The 14,250-nt window shown below is 36.8% G+C and overlaps 1 protein-coding gene across 1 annotated transcript; it reads left to right on the top strand.

The window, feature by feature from the left end:
• The first annotated feature begins 13,420 nt into the window (after nucleotides 1–13,420).
• On the top strand, nucleotides 13,421–14,250 carry LOC110916351 (vacuolar iron transporter homolog 4). Its single transcript, XM_022161095.2, has one exon. The coding sequence runs from the start codon at nucleotides 13,537–13,539 to the stop codon at nucleotides 14,140–14,142; it is 606 nt and encodes a 201-aa protein (XP_022016787.1). The 5' UTR covers nucleotides 13,421–13,536; the 3' UTR covers nucleotides 14,143–14,250.

Here is a 14,250-nt window from a genome sequence, read left to right as displayed (position 1 = left end):
GAAAACCCACCAAACCCAAAACAAAGGCAACTCTGGAAGATGAGATCCCAGAGCAACTGCCAGTGACAGCACAAAAGTCACCAGAAACCACTGCTGCTACTTCCTCACAGCAGTTGGTAGAAAGATCTCAACCCCAGCCTCAAACTCCTCTTGCATCCTCACAAAAGGATCAAGTTGTAAGCACAGGGACACCACATTATGAAGCTCTGTATCCACTCGGATCCATCTTCCACAGTCCTGATCCCAAGGACATGTCTCTTTCAACACCCATACCCTCACCAATAATATTGCCACAGTCAATAATACCCCTGTTGCATGCAGTTGATATGGCACAGACAAAAACCAGTTCCTCTCTATCACCCATTTCTGAGAGTATACCTCCACAAGTGACTGGGTCTGATGCACTTACCTCTGCTATCCCAGCAACAGCTGAGGAGGTTACACCCCCTGAGTTACAAGTAACTCTCGGTGGTAGTTCAAGTGGAGCAGCAACTACAACTGATGGATCAACAGATCTTCAGTTGGACAGTTGTTACATAACTAAGACTCCCTTGAAGGCAATTTCTTCCATGGCAACATCGGTAACCACCAGTGAGTTATCTTTAACTGCTGGTAACATCAAAGGATTATCGAGTGCCGAAGAAAGAAGTCCCCAGTACCAAGAAAAAGGGGCATCAATGGATGACTTTTGGGCTACAGCTCCTAAGTCACACATTGATACAACCACCACTGGTGGGGATTCAGATGATCCTATTAATTCAGGTGATGATTCAAAATACAATGAATTGACGGCCAGAGTTGAAAATCTAGAATCTTCTGTTGCCGAAATAAAAGATATGGTGCAGTAGCTGTTAGAAGCTCAAAAAGCCCAATCAACTGTTCCTCCTGCTCAAGCACCTGCTCCAAAGCATTTGCTGCAAATGAGCTTTGGAATATCTTCCAGCCCATGCTTGAACAACAGCAACAAATGGCTGCTAAAAAGCATGCCAATCAAGTACAAATGCTGACCAACATGGTGGAATCTCGGTTCAAAGACACTCAAGCAGACATCAAGGCTATAAAGGCCAGCATACAACAGAATGCTCAAAGTGAGAAAGGTCCATCTACCATTTTCTTCATGGATACACCCCTGGCAGATAATGCCAAAAAGGGGGAGAAAACCAAGCTGAAAAAGAAAGGTATAGAAGATGGGATATACTTTGAACCAGAAAAACCCAAAACCTCAAAAACTTCAACAGCTGATCCAACAGCAGTTACAAAAACTGCTGTCAGTAGCCAAACAGCTGCCATCTCATCAATACACACACCTCCAACACACACAACTACTGTTTCAACACACACCACCACAACTACTGCTCCACCACCATCATCATCTGTGTCTATAACACAAAAACCACCAATATCATCATCTACAATCATATCATCACCACTGCCTCCTGCCATAAAGCAGAAGACAGCAGATGTTACAACATCTGTTGTAATGACAACAGTGGTTGAAACACCAGTTGTTTCAACTACTGTCAGTCAGTCACAGTCACAAACCACTGATCCACCCAATACATCACCAGCCTCCCCTCCATTAAAAAGGAGAAGGGTTTTCATTCCTGATGATGAGTCACCACCACCATCACATCCTCCATCCCCTGCTCAAAAGCAGAAGACATCTGCTGACACATCAGCAGTTGTAATGACAACAGCAGTTGAGACACCAGTTGTTTCAACAGTTGTTTCAACAGTTGTTAGTCAACCATCCACCACTGCTCTATCCTTTCCTATATCTCAACCTAAGCTCTTTAGCAGAAAAAGAAAGCCAATCACTGCCAATGAAGGGATACATGATCCAAATGCCGCACAGTATCCACTGGAACTTGAAGCCATTAAAAATGAGATGAGGCAATTTTATACAGAAGAAGATCCCTCAAAAAGAAAATTCTCTTCACTCATAGGCTACATAACACCAGAAGATATTAATGAAAAAGAAAAGTTAAGCGAAGAAGGCATTACTAATAGACTGAAGTTCTACCTTGCAAAGGTTAAGCAGATGGAAGAATTTGCACAAAAGATAGAAAAGGAAAAGGCTGATCAAAAGAAGAAGTTAAGAGAACAACTTCTAGCCTTCATCATGAAAGAAAAATTCTATCCTGCTGAAGAACAACAGTTTAAGGAATGGCCATTAGTAGCTTTAAAGCATGAGGCTGAAAGGATCCAAAGAATCAAGAATGATCCTTCAAAGAAGAAAAATGCTCCAAACTGGAGTAAATACAAAAGGCTCATTGCTGACCTCACTGCTGAATATAAAGGAAAGAAAAAGGAGCTAGTGGATGCTAAGGTGGACACTGCTGAAGCCATATCAAAATGGTCTAGGCAGCAAACTGATGAAGCCTATGAGAGGCTGAAGAAAAGGAAGAAGAGAGAACAAATGGTGAAGCTGGAACAACAAATTGAAAGCCTCAAAACAATGCTAAAATCAGCAGACAACCTTACTCTGGTGACAAACCAAGAAGAAGGTAAACAGCTGTCTGACAAGGAGGTCAAAGAAAAGGAAGCAGAGTATCTCAAAGACACCATCATGAAAATGGGTCTAAAAGAAGATAGCTCTGCAAGAATTCAAAACCTTTTTAAGAAGGTATTAAACACTCATGCATCCCCAAACACTGCAACAGGCATGATAGACAATGAAAACAAGAGCTTACTGGACAAGAAACTGCAGAAGACATAGCTGCAGCAAACAAAGTCATAGAAGAAGCTTTCAAAAGAATGTCTGAGAGTTTGCATGTGTTTTCAAGGCCATCATCCCTCAACTCATCTGATAATAAATCTCTCCCAAGAAACCCATTGGATTCAAAAATACTAAAGTGGAAGTCTGATCAAAAGACCCACGTATTGACTTTGCTCAGATCCAATGGTGAGGTGAAGCATATATCAAGGAAAGAAGCACTAGGCCTTAGTGTTCAAGATTTGCAGGATCTCCTTGAGCTTTCACTGTGCAGGGATGTAGATGACCAGAGTGCCAAAGAATTTGAAGCTGAATTTAAGGAACAAGCTAGGGCACTCTTGATGAGTAATAAAGGTCCTGAATAAGGAATGGTTTTGGCATTATCTGTTCCAGGGGGAGATTGTTGGGATTGAACCCTAACAGAGGAACAGATAATGTAAAGCCAAAACCGGATCCCAACAGTGGACACTTAATAAGCAGCAGTTTACTCTAATCTCTCCCCTTGACAGTGGTTATCTAACAGCTGATGAATGTTAAGTGCTGCTCAACTACAACAACTGATAAACCAAACTCTGATGATTATCTAACAACTGCTGAAGACAAACTCTGTTGCTCTATCTACTGCTGTATCCTAAGTACTGCTGAAGACTCAAGCACTGCCCTCTCAAAGACTGATCACCTTTGAAGAAAGCACTGAAGACTCAACATCTGTGCTAAGGCTACAACAGTGGAACGTGAAGCAGTAGTTTCCTTATGTTTTGTACTTTAGTGATTATCAGATGTTACATAACAGTAGTTTGTATAGAACAATATTTATAATTTGTTAGGTCGTTAGATGTCACTATCATGGTGACGTCAGCTGAAGTATATCAGTAGTTTGGTTTGCCTATAAGTATGACAGTACTCTGTACTGTTACACTTAATCGTTTTGAGTGAGTTTTTCTCCTCAATTCATCCTTTCATCTTGTGCAACCAACTCTGGTGTATCAGGCTGAGAGGGAGTTTAGATTGTAAGCCTGCACTGTAATCTTTTGCTTTTATGTAAATCTTTTAACTCAATGAAAAGAAATTGTTTATCAATCTACACTTTCCTTTGTTTGTGTTTACAAAGTTTGCTACTTATTTCCGCTGCACTTATTCGTTTTATGCAAACAAACACAATCACAGACAGCCTTAGAGCCTAACACAATTCAACGTAATTCCAAAAAGATATAAAAAACTACAACTAATTAGAGGGAGGACGTCAATTCTTCATAAACTCTTGAAGTTGTTTTTGAAGTTCTTCCCTTGCTTTCCTTTCGTCATCAAGACGAGTTGCAAGTAGATTCCTTTATTCTTCAAGACGAGATACAATTACATTCCTTTCTTCTTCAACCCTAGCTTCAAGATCAACCATTCGGGTTCGCATAACTTGAGCCTAAAAAGTTGTTAAAATATATATAGTTATAGTTAGTAAATATATTATATAAAGAAATGTTTTGAGGCAAAAGATAAAGTGTTTATTAGTTTAATTTCCAAAGATAATAATGCATGCATACATTCTATATACATACATACTAGGGTATTCACGGTTTGGTAAAACCGTGAACCAAACTGTTAGATCTTGCAAAACACAACCATCCCAATGGGTCGTCTGCTTAGTGAGATCTTAGTATGTGAAAGTTGAACTATCAAATGGTTGGGTCGGCTTAGTGACAAGAACCAACATTTTTAACATTTAGTAATGCCAAATGGTAATAAAGATACCTCTTCTTGAGACGTTGGTACTCTGCTTGCGATGGTGCAGACCCGGCAAAAGAAGATGTCCCGGTCACCAAGTAATTTAGATCCGAAGATCCTATCCCGCATACACGACGCGTGCGACCTTCTCCAATCACACGTGCCCACACCACAGGGTCATCTGGATACTCACTGAAGTTCGGCCCGTAAACATTTTCCATCGCACTCAAATAATCCCCCTACAATTTATCAAAACAACGTGATTGTAACTGCAATAGATACGGAAATTATATAAAAATAATACGATCATTTACATATTTTCCCCTACTAAGATCATTTATTACATACGGGAATATATGTAAAACTCCCAAAATAATAAGAGTTAACTATAACAGCAAAATAATACTCAAATAATAAAGATAACTTACATATACTTTTTCGGCTCGTTTCGTACAAAACTTCAATTCCTCCAAGTTATATATGTCAATCTCCCCGTCCCATAAATTTTTGTTTGCATTCTTTAGTGAGGTGGGTTTCCAGAAATATTTGTTTAAAATTGGGTTCCTTATTCATTTTCCTTTTCTACATAAAATAGAGTGCAGTTAATGTTAAATGTTGAAGTAAAACCAATTACTTAAGATTACAAGTATGATTAGCTTACCATTCGGGCACAACGCTCAGCATATCCCATTGATCCACCCGTGTGTCGCGATGACTTCCCACTCGTATCAGCGCTTCTGCGGTTTCTTGACCCACTCTTGGACTTGTTAATCCAACCAGTTGTGTTCCAACACTATAAAGAGTGTGTATGTATATGTGTGTATCATATGTTAAAGGCAATAATGATAAGAAAAAAAAGGTACTAACTCGTTTACCCTACACAATTCACGCCATACTTCAAGAGACATTGAATGAGGCAGATAATCACGAATTATGTCAAATTGTATATAATTTTTTGGATCCATATCTGGTCGAACGACTGATGCCATCCTTGTGGAGGTTATTCTCAAATGCCTCATTATGTCACTATAACGTGTCTTTAGCACGTTAATAAACCCTTCATGTATGAGTTGCTCGCTTGCCGGATCCCACCTCCAACGGGTCTACAAAAATAAAAAAAGATGTCACTTAAGTCGTTCATACACTCTTATTAATACTTATTAATACAAGTGGTCTCCTGCTTATGGGCTTTGATTGAGTAATACAAGTGGTCTCCTGGTGACTGTGAACAAAAGGTCATTTGGCATTAATGTAAATAAGATCTAATGCTTGTCCAATTAATATAATGTTCATAAAAAGATACCTAAATTGTATGCAGTACTAGTGTTTAACTCCCGCGTTGCGGGTGCGGGGTTCGTAAAACCATATTAAGTAGTAAGCAAACGACAAACAAAACCGAGAAAAATTGTAAAGCAAAAAACGCTAATTTATATCGTCACGTGACGTAAAATGCAGGCAAAAACAAATGCGAACTTATACCATGTACTGCCATAAAATGTAGATAAACTCAGATTTGTAGCAAAAGCTTTTATTCAAAGACCCAAAAAATAAACAAAACCTTCATATTAAAAAATAATGTATACAAACCTAAAGGAAATAAGTATATAAACCATACTATAAAACAAAAACAAATAATGACAAAGACCATACTATCCATTCAATCGTTTCACTATTGCTGTCTGATGAAAAAATAAGTTGGAAACTACAACAATGGCACCATTGTAAATATATCTTAAATGAAGGGTTTTTGAATTACTGTAGACAAGAAATACTCTAATTGTATTATATAATAATGTTCCAGTTTTTCATAAATCATGTTAACGTAACTGTATCTGTTTTTTCATAAATCATGTTTGAAAAGCAATGTTCGCAAATCGCGATTGTTTGAAAACAATTGGCCTACGTGAGAACTTTTTTCTTTACAATATACTAGTCTTTCATGAAACTAAACCTGCCAAAAACTAGAGTATGTGTGAACAATTTGTCTCACAGCGGGATTATACTGGTCTTTTAAGAAACTATACTGGTCTTTCAAGAAACTATATTGGTCTTTCAATATACTAAACCTGCCAGAAACTAAACCACATAATTAATTTACTTCAGATTATAATTAATTTACCTGCCAGCAATTTACTCTATAAATTATCCTAAACCACATAATTAATTTACTTCATATTATACCAGTTAAAGGTTGAGTGGACCATCCTGAGTTACTCGCATCCATATTATACAAAGCCTCATTGGCTTGACTCAAAATGGTATAATATGCCTGGGCTGTTTGATTTGGCTCTTGATGCGGCATGCTATCCATTACCATTTGATTGTATTCGGTATATTCACCAAGATCGTCATTAGTGTCTTGACCCGCATGTTGAGACGGTACGGGGTTTGAACATTGACCCACATCTTGTGTACTAACTGACTCACCGTGAGCATACCATACCTTATAGTTATCCATGAATCCCTTTTTGAAAAGATCACCAACAACCTCAAATCTCTTCTTGAATCGACGATTTTGGCATTTGCCACATGGACATCTTATTTTAGAAACCTCGACCCCTTCTATTAGTTCTCTTTGAATGTTAGGTGCGTTAGCATATGCATAATCCAAGAAAAAGTTGACATGACATTGGAATGTCGGATCGAAGAGACCCTCACTAGTGGTCCTCTTCATGTACATCCAGTTTCTATCACATGACATATTTGTCAATCTATACCTAAATTAATGTTATTAGTATTAATAAATAACAACAATAATAATAATAGTAATAGTAATGGAATCAATAAATAGGTAGAGGATCCTGTAAAAAGTGCTCAAATTGTGAGAAGTGTGAGAAGTGTATTATAACACTATATATAATACTATATAACACCATATAAACACCGTATAACAATATGTAATATCATATAATACCATATAACACTATGTAACACTATATATCATTATATAACAAATATAACACTATAGGTTGTCTGATAGCATGTCTATGATAGATGTATAGTGTTATATTTGTTATATAATGTTATATAGTGTTACATAGTGTTATATGGTATTATATGGTGGTACATATTGTTATACGGTGTTTATATGGTGTTATATAGAATTATATATAGTGTTATAATACACTTCTCACACTTTAGGCCCTTTTTACACTATCCTTACCCTAAATAAATAGCCTAACATATCTAAGATACACTTATATACAATAAATAACCTACTGTGTTTTTTTTGGTGACCAGGTTCAGTGTCTATGTGCAGATTCAAGGGGACTGGGTTGGGTTTTATAAATATCGATTGTAAAATGCTGATGTTTGGTGACGTTATGCTGGGTTTGGGCTGTGATCTGGTTTCGTGGTTGATGGCCATGTTTTGGGTTGTTGGTCTCCGCTTTTGGCATCCGCTCCTGTATGCTTGTCGAACTGCTCAAACACAGGCTTACTTAAACGGTTTTCTCATGGGGCTTGGGGTTTATTTTAGAAGGTTGGGCCCTGGCTGCAAGAGGGTTAGGAAGGCCCACCAGCTGCCTAGGATGAGCTTCTGGATCTGTCTATTGAAGGCCCATCTTTGGGTGTATTACATTATGTCCGGGCTGGTTAACAAGCCCACTGTTTTCTGCCTTGGTATTCAGCCAACATAACTACTTGGGCTTATCTTGTTAATATGAGTGATGGCCTAAATAGCTACTTATTGGGTCCGAGTTCCGTGAGGTTGTTAATATGAGTGATGGCCTAAATTGCTACACTTGTTGGTGTAGCAATTGCAAGTGAAGGGGCATACAAAAGATTATGAACTAAAGAAGGAATTAAGATATAGGAACTAAAGAAACAAAGAGCTGAGGAATAAGGTCTAGTATTGAAGTCTGTAAAACTCAAGACTTGCTTAGCTACTAACCCAATGAGTTTTTAATTACATATTTAACTTCTTCTACGGACGAAATTTCCATAGGATTTCTGATAAGTCAATAAGCATGTGAACGCTAGATGCAAGTTATTTTCCAATCCCTTTGTTAATAATATATGTCATTACAATATTATCATTTTAAAATGACTGGAGGCTTACCCACATTTTTTTTCTACTTTTACATGACTTCTATAACAATGAAGACCTTTTGAATTTAGAAATTGTAACACATTTTTCTATTGATGATATCACTATGAGGACTACATGTGTCTTTTACATATTTGACAAACAGACAATTGTAGCAGTTATGAAATTGGTTATTATTTAGCCTTATACTTGTTTACTTGATGCTTAATTCGAAAAGAATACTTAATAATTAAAAAAGGCTGGATACATTGGTGCATTGTTGTTCTGTATGAGTATTAATATGTTTAAAAAACGGCTGGATACCCGTTCCAACCCGAACCCGTTCCGACCCGAACCAAAACAAACCCTGAAGACCACAATAACTACCCACAACACTTTGATCATTAACGATCCCAATCCCATTACAGATAACACTCTATGTATAAAAAACAGTTCTTCACAACACTTAGAAATTGTAACAAACACTGTTGTATCAATGCATAAACTAGTAACTAATGCTTCACATTTCAAAATATCAAATTAGGGTTCAAACATAGAACTAAACAACAAAAGTTCAATAAATAAAATCAAATCAGAAATACAAACCTTGTGCTTCAAATGCAATATTAGAACGAGCCCCTGCAGATTCTTGGATACGAGACCGCCGATGCGACTAGCGGTGAGCAAACGAGCGGCGTGCTCCGACCGGTGAACAAAAGTTCGAACTTGCTGAAAGGATGAGAGGTGTAGGGTTTATGTGGGTTAGTGTAATGTAGAGAAGATGAAGAGGTGGGAACTGATCGTGTAATGTAGAGAAGAGGAAGAGGTGGGAATTGATAATTGAGTTTTGAAAAGTTTTTAAGTGGTATAGTAAAATGGTAAATTAAAAAAATTTTAAGTGATATTCCTGACTAGGTTATGACTAAGTTAGGGGTGTGAACTTCTGACACGATCTGAAAACACAACACGAACCTAAGACGAAATTTGCGGGTTTGGGTTTAGCCTAAACGGGTTCGGGTCAGGTTCGGGTCAACCAGGTCGGGTTGGCGGGTTGACCCGTTTAACCCATTTCTATAATATTTTTTAACAATATATTTTATGTTATAAATTAAATTTGGTGTGTATTTTATGTTATACTTATAACTTAAAAATAGAAATTAACATAAGATTTTATGATTTTAATGTAATTTTATTATCTAATTTGTGTTTTTTTTCTTGTAGATGTTAGTTTTAATATATAATTTGCTGAAAAATAAAAAAAATCAGGTTGAACGGGTTGGGTTCCGGTTAGCCTGCGAATATTCGGGTCACGTTCGGGTTCCCCACACATCGGGTTGAACCAAGTACCAAACGGTCATCCCCACACATAGGTAGGTACATACGTTTAATAAAATAAGAATTATTATATGGGTTGTTTTCTACATATTTGTGACAAATACTATAAAATCATCATAAATGTGTCACAACTTGTGACGGATTTCCGACAGAATATAAATTTTGTCATAAATGCGTAGGAAATACCTACCAGCTTCCTACAGATTTCTAACGAAAAAATTTTACGAAAAAATTAGTGGTATTCTATAGTACTAATAATGCCTTCTTTTAAAATATATAAGTATTCATATAACTTAGCCTTTTTTAACGATATATAACTTTTAATACATTGAAACATAGATAAAAATACGACGTTAGTTCGGCACAGTTTTTAGCGATTTTTGGTACCAGTATTGTCATATGATATTTTGGTGTTACTAATTAACATATTCCGGTTTTTGGCGATTTTTACCAGGAGGATACCTGTATTTTAATGTAATATTCGGTATACCGTGCCGTGTACCGTACCAAATCGATACCGAACCGAAAGTATCAATACTGAAAACGCCAAAAAGTGGGTACCGGTTCGGTACCCACTAAAAAATTGTTACGAAAAAATCGTGGTACCGGTACCAAGTACCAAACGCTCATCCCCACACATGGGTAGGTACATACGTTTAATAAAATAAGAATTATTATATGGGTTGTTTTCTACATATTTGTGACAAATACTATAAAATCGTCAGAAATGTGTCACAACTTGTGACGGATTTCCGACAGAATATAAATTTTGTCATAAATGCGTAGGAAATAGCTACCAGCTTCCTAAAAATTTCTGACGAAAAATTTTTACATTTCGTCTTTCTAAAGTCCAACATCGTTTTCTTCAATTAATCTTTGGTACAACTTTATTGTACATGATATGCTTTTGTTTTACAAAGTTATACAACTTTAGTGGCAATTTGTATAAGTACATATATATTTAGTGGTTTATATACACTGTGATACATACTCATATACATACACACAAACATATACGCACAATACACCCACACACATCCATACGTATATCATTATCCACCATCCACCATCCACCACCCACCACCGTCCATCACCACTACCACCGTCCACCACCCACCACCACCACCGTCCACCATCCACCACCCACCACCGTCCATCATCACCACCACCACCGGCCACCACCCATCAACGTCCACCACCCACCACTGTCCTCCAACACCCACCACCGTCCACTACCACCATTCATCACCACCACCGTCCACCACCCACCATCACCATCGTCCACCACCCATCAACGTCCACCACCCACCACTGTCCTCCAACACCCACCACCGCCCACCACCCACCATCGTCCATCTCCGCCACCACCGTCCACCACCCACCACCACCGTCTACCACCATCACTGACCACCACCACCCACCACCACCGTCTGTACACCACCACCAGTTTATTATAGAAGCCTGTAGAAGTTAAACAACAAACAGTCTTCTTCTTATAGACTGCATACATTTGGTCCACCTCTTCTGCTACAGATGTCTGTAGATGTGGTGCGCAGACTGCAGACATTTTGCCTCTTAAAAAACAAACAACACCTAAGTCTACCAAATCATGCCTAATCCACTACTCCCAAGTCAATTTCGGCCTTCATATATATAAATACACATACATACATACATACATACATACATACATACATACATACATACATACATACATACATACATACATACATACATACATACATACATACATACATACATACATACATACATACATACATACATACATACATACATACATACATACATACATACATACATACATACATACATACATACATACATACATACATACATACATACATACATACATACATACATACATACATACATACATACATACATACATACATACATACATACCCACATACACATATAGATACAAACATGCATATACGTACACATACATGCATACATACATACATACATACCCACATACACATATAGATACAAACATGCATATACGTACACATACATACATACATACATACCCACATACACAAATACATATATACATACATACTCACATTATACTCATATCCATTTGTCCACATAGTTACGTATATTTAATATTTAAAATAAAAATAAATATATAGGTTGTTTCTTACACATTTGTGACAAATCCTTAAATGTCGTAAGAAATGTGTCACAACGTGCAATGGATTTAAGCATTTTGTCATAAATACGTAGGAAATTGTATTCATACATGGATTGTTTCCTACGCCTTTGTGACAATTATATTTAAAAATAAGCATTTTGTCATAAATGTATAGAAATATGTTTATTTTATAATTATTATATACTAGTTTTATTATTATTTAACCTTTTGTAGATTATTTGTGACAGATCTGTGACGTAACTGTCAATTAATTAGGATTTTCTTATTTTTTGTCAGAAACTTGTCACAAGTTGTGACGGAATTCCGACGGATGGCTTAAGTTATAAATATTTCGTCATAAATGTGTAGGAAACGATATTATTTTCCCTTATTTTTTTTTGCTTATATAAATATTTATTCGGTAAAAAATAATAATTAACCTTTTGTAGATTATTTCCTACAGATTTGTGACGCAACTGTCAATTAATTAGGGTTTTCTTATTTTTCGTCATAAATGTGTAGGAAACGATATCATTTTCCCTTATTTTTTGTTTTGTATGTTATTTCCGATAGATTTATTACGTAAATGTCAATTAATTAGAGTTTTCTTATTTTTCGTCATGGATGCATCGAAAATTTGTAACAAAATCTTGAATTTTTTTTTTTTTTTGTAGGAAATTCGTCATAAAAGTGTAGTAATTTGTGACGAAAAAAATTGTGTAGGAAATTTCTGTAGGAAATTGTCCCTTTTTCTAGTAGTGATTAATTCATTCATCTTTTCTTACCTACCAAACAACACAAGGTAATGATTTATTTCTTTCATGTATGATAATCAAACAAGACTATGGTATGTAATGATCTATTTCATTCATTTGTCCATTCCACTACCTCGTCCATTTCATTTCCTCATCTATTCTATTACGCCATACCAAACACACCCTTATATTCCTTGGGATATGGGTATGGTTTATCCCATCATGGGTGCAACCATTCGTTCACGACAACCAATGCATTGTTTCCTGAATCATTGTGCCATTTCAACCAAACAAGGTTAAGGTTCTCTACATATGAAAAGGCTATCTTTGTCCATTTCTGAGTTAAAAAAAAAAAAAAAAAAAAAAAAAAAAAAAAAAAAAAAAAACCTTAACAAAAACACAAAACGTGTTCTAGATTATTTATAAATTATTCCAAATTTCGAGTACCCCATCCGAAAGTGATCACATGATATAGCGAGAGAGAAATAGTCTTCAAGTCAAATGAATATCCTAATGATTAATTTTGCCTAAGATGCTTTTCAATAAATTTTTCCAGGAATCAATGAAAATCAATTTTTGTACGAATTTATGGATTAAAAAAGAAAAGAAAAGACGTTTAATGCACCCCTCACATGAATAAAAGGGAAGAAGGGAAATAAGTTGTGCTTGATCACGTTAATGATTCACTCTTGCACATTTTGAGTGACTAACAACACCGTTAAAGTACCTTTATATATACCTTAAAGGAGGCCTTAATTGTCTATCACAAGCAACCTTCCTTATATCAATTCTCCAATCTAATATTCTCAATTGTTATCTCACCTTCATGGCAACACAAAATGTCTTAAATCTTCAAATTCCCGAAAACAAATCTGTTGACGAAGGTTTTGACTACTCACGAAGGGGACAGTGGCTTCGTGCAGCTGTCCTAGGAGCCACCGATGGTTTAGTGTCGGTTGCATCCCTGATGATGGGTGTTGGAGCCGTGAAACATGAGGTTAAAACCATGATTCTCACAGGTTTTGCTGGTCTTGTCGCAGGAGCGTGTAGCATGGCGATTGGAGAATTTGTGTCGGTATCCTCTCAGCTTGACATAGAGGTTTCTCACATGAAACGAGCCGCATCAACCAACAAAGAAAGTAAGAGTGAACAGCTGCCAAACCCCGTGCAGGCGGCTGCAGCATCAGCACTTGCATTTATATTTGGGGCGATAGTGCCTTTACTTGCTGCTTCTTTCATAGTGAACCATAAGGTAAGGCTGGCTGTGGTGGTGGCTGCAGTCACAATTGCACTAGCGGTTTTCGGTTGGATTGGAGCGCGTTTAGGGGGGACTCCTGTGGTGAAGTCTTGTGCTAGAGTTCTAGTGGGAGGGTGGATGGCTATGGCTATTACCTTTGGGCTGACCAAGGGGGTCAGCTCTAGCACACTTTGACTTTAGATATGATTGTTGTTTTTCTCATCTTCTTGGTTTATGACTGAAGTCTTCCTTTTGAATTATGGTGTTATGAACATTAAATTTGAGTGTTTTTTAAAAAAATAA

The sequence above is a fragment of the Helianthus annuus genome, chromosome 16, assembly GCF_002127325.2.
Source record: "Helianthus annuus cultivar XRQ/B chromosome 16, HanXRQr2.0-SUNRISE, whole genome shotgun sequence".
NCBI lineage: Eukaryota > Viridiplantae > Streptophyta > Magnoliopsida > Asterales > Asteraceae > Helianthus > Helianthus annuus.
The sequence above is the reverse complement of the archived record's forward strand: the minus strand, read 5'-3'. Positions and strand labels throughout refer to the sequence as shown.

What these genes read in the sequence shown, in the direction of transcription:
- LOC110916351 (XM_022161095.2), top strand. Translation starts at nt 13,537, where the DNA reads ATGGCAACACAAAATGTCTTAAATCTTCAAATTCCCGAAAACAAATCT.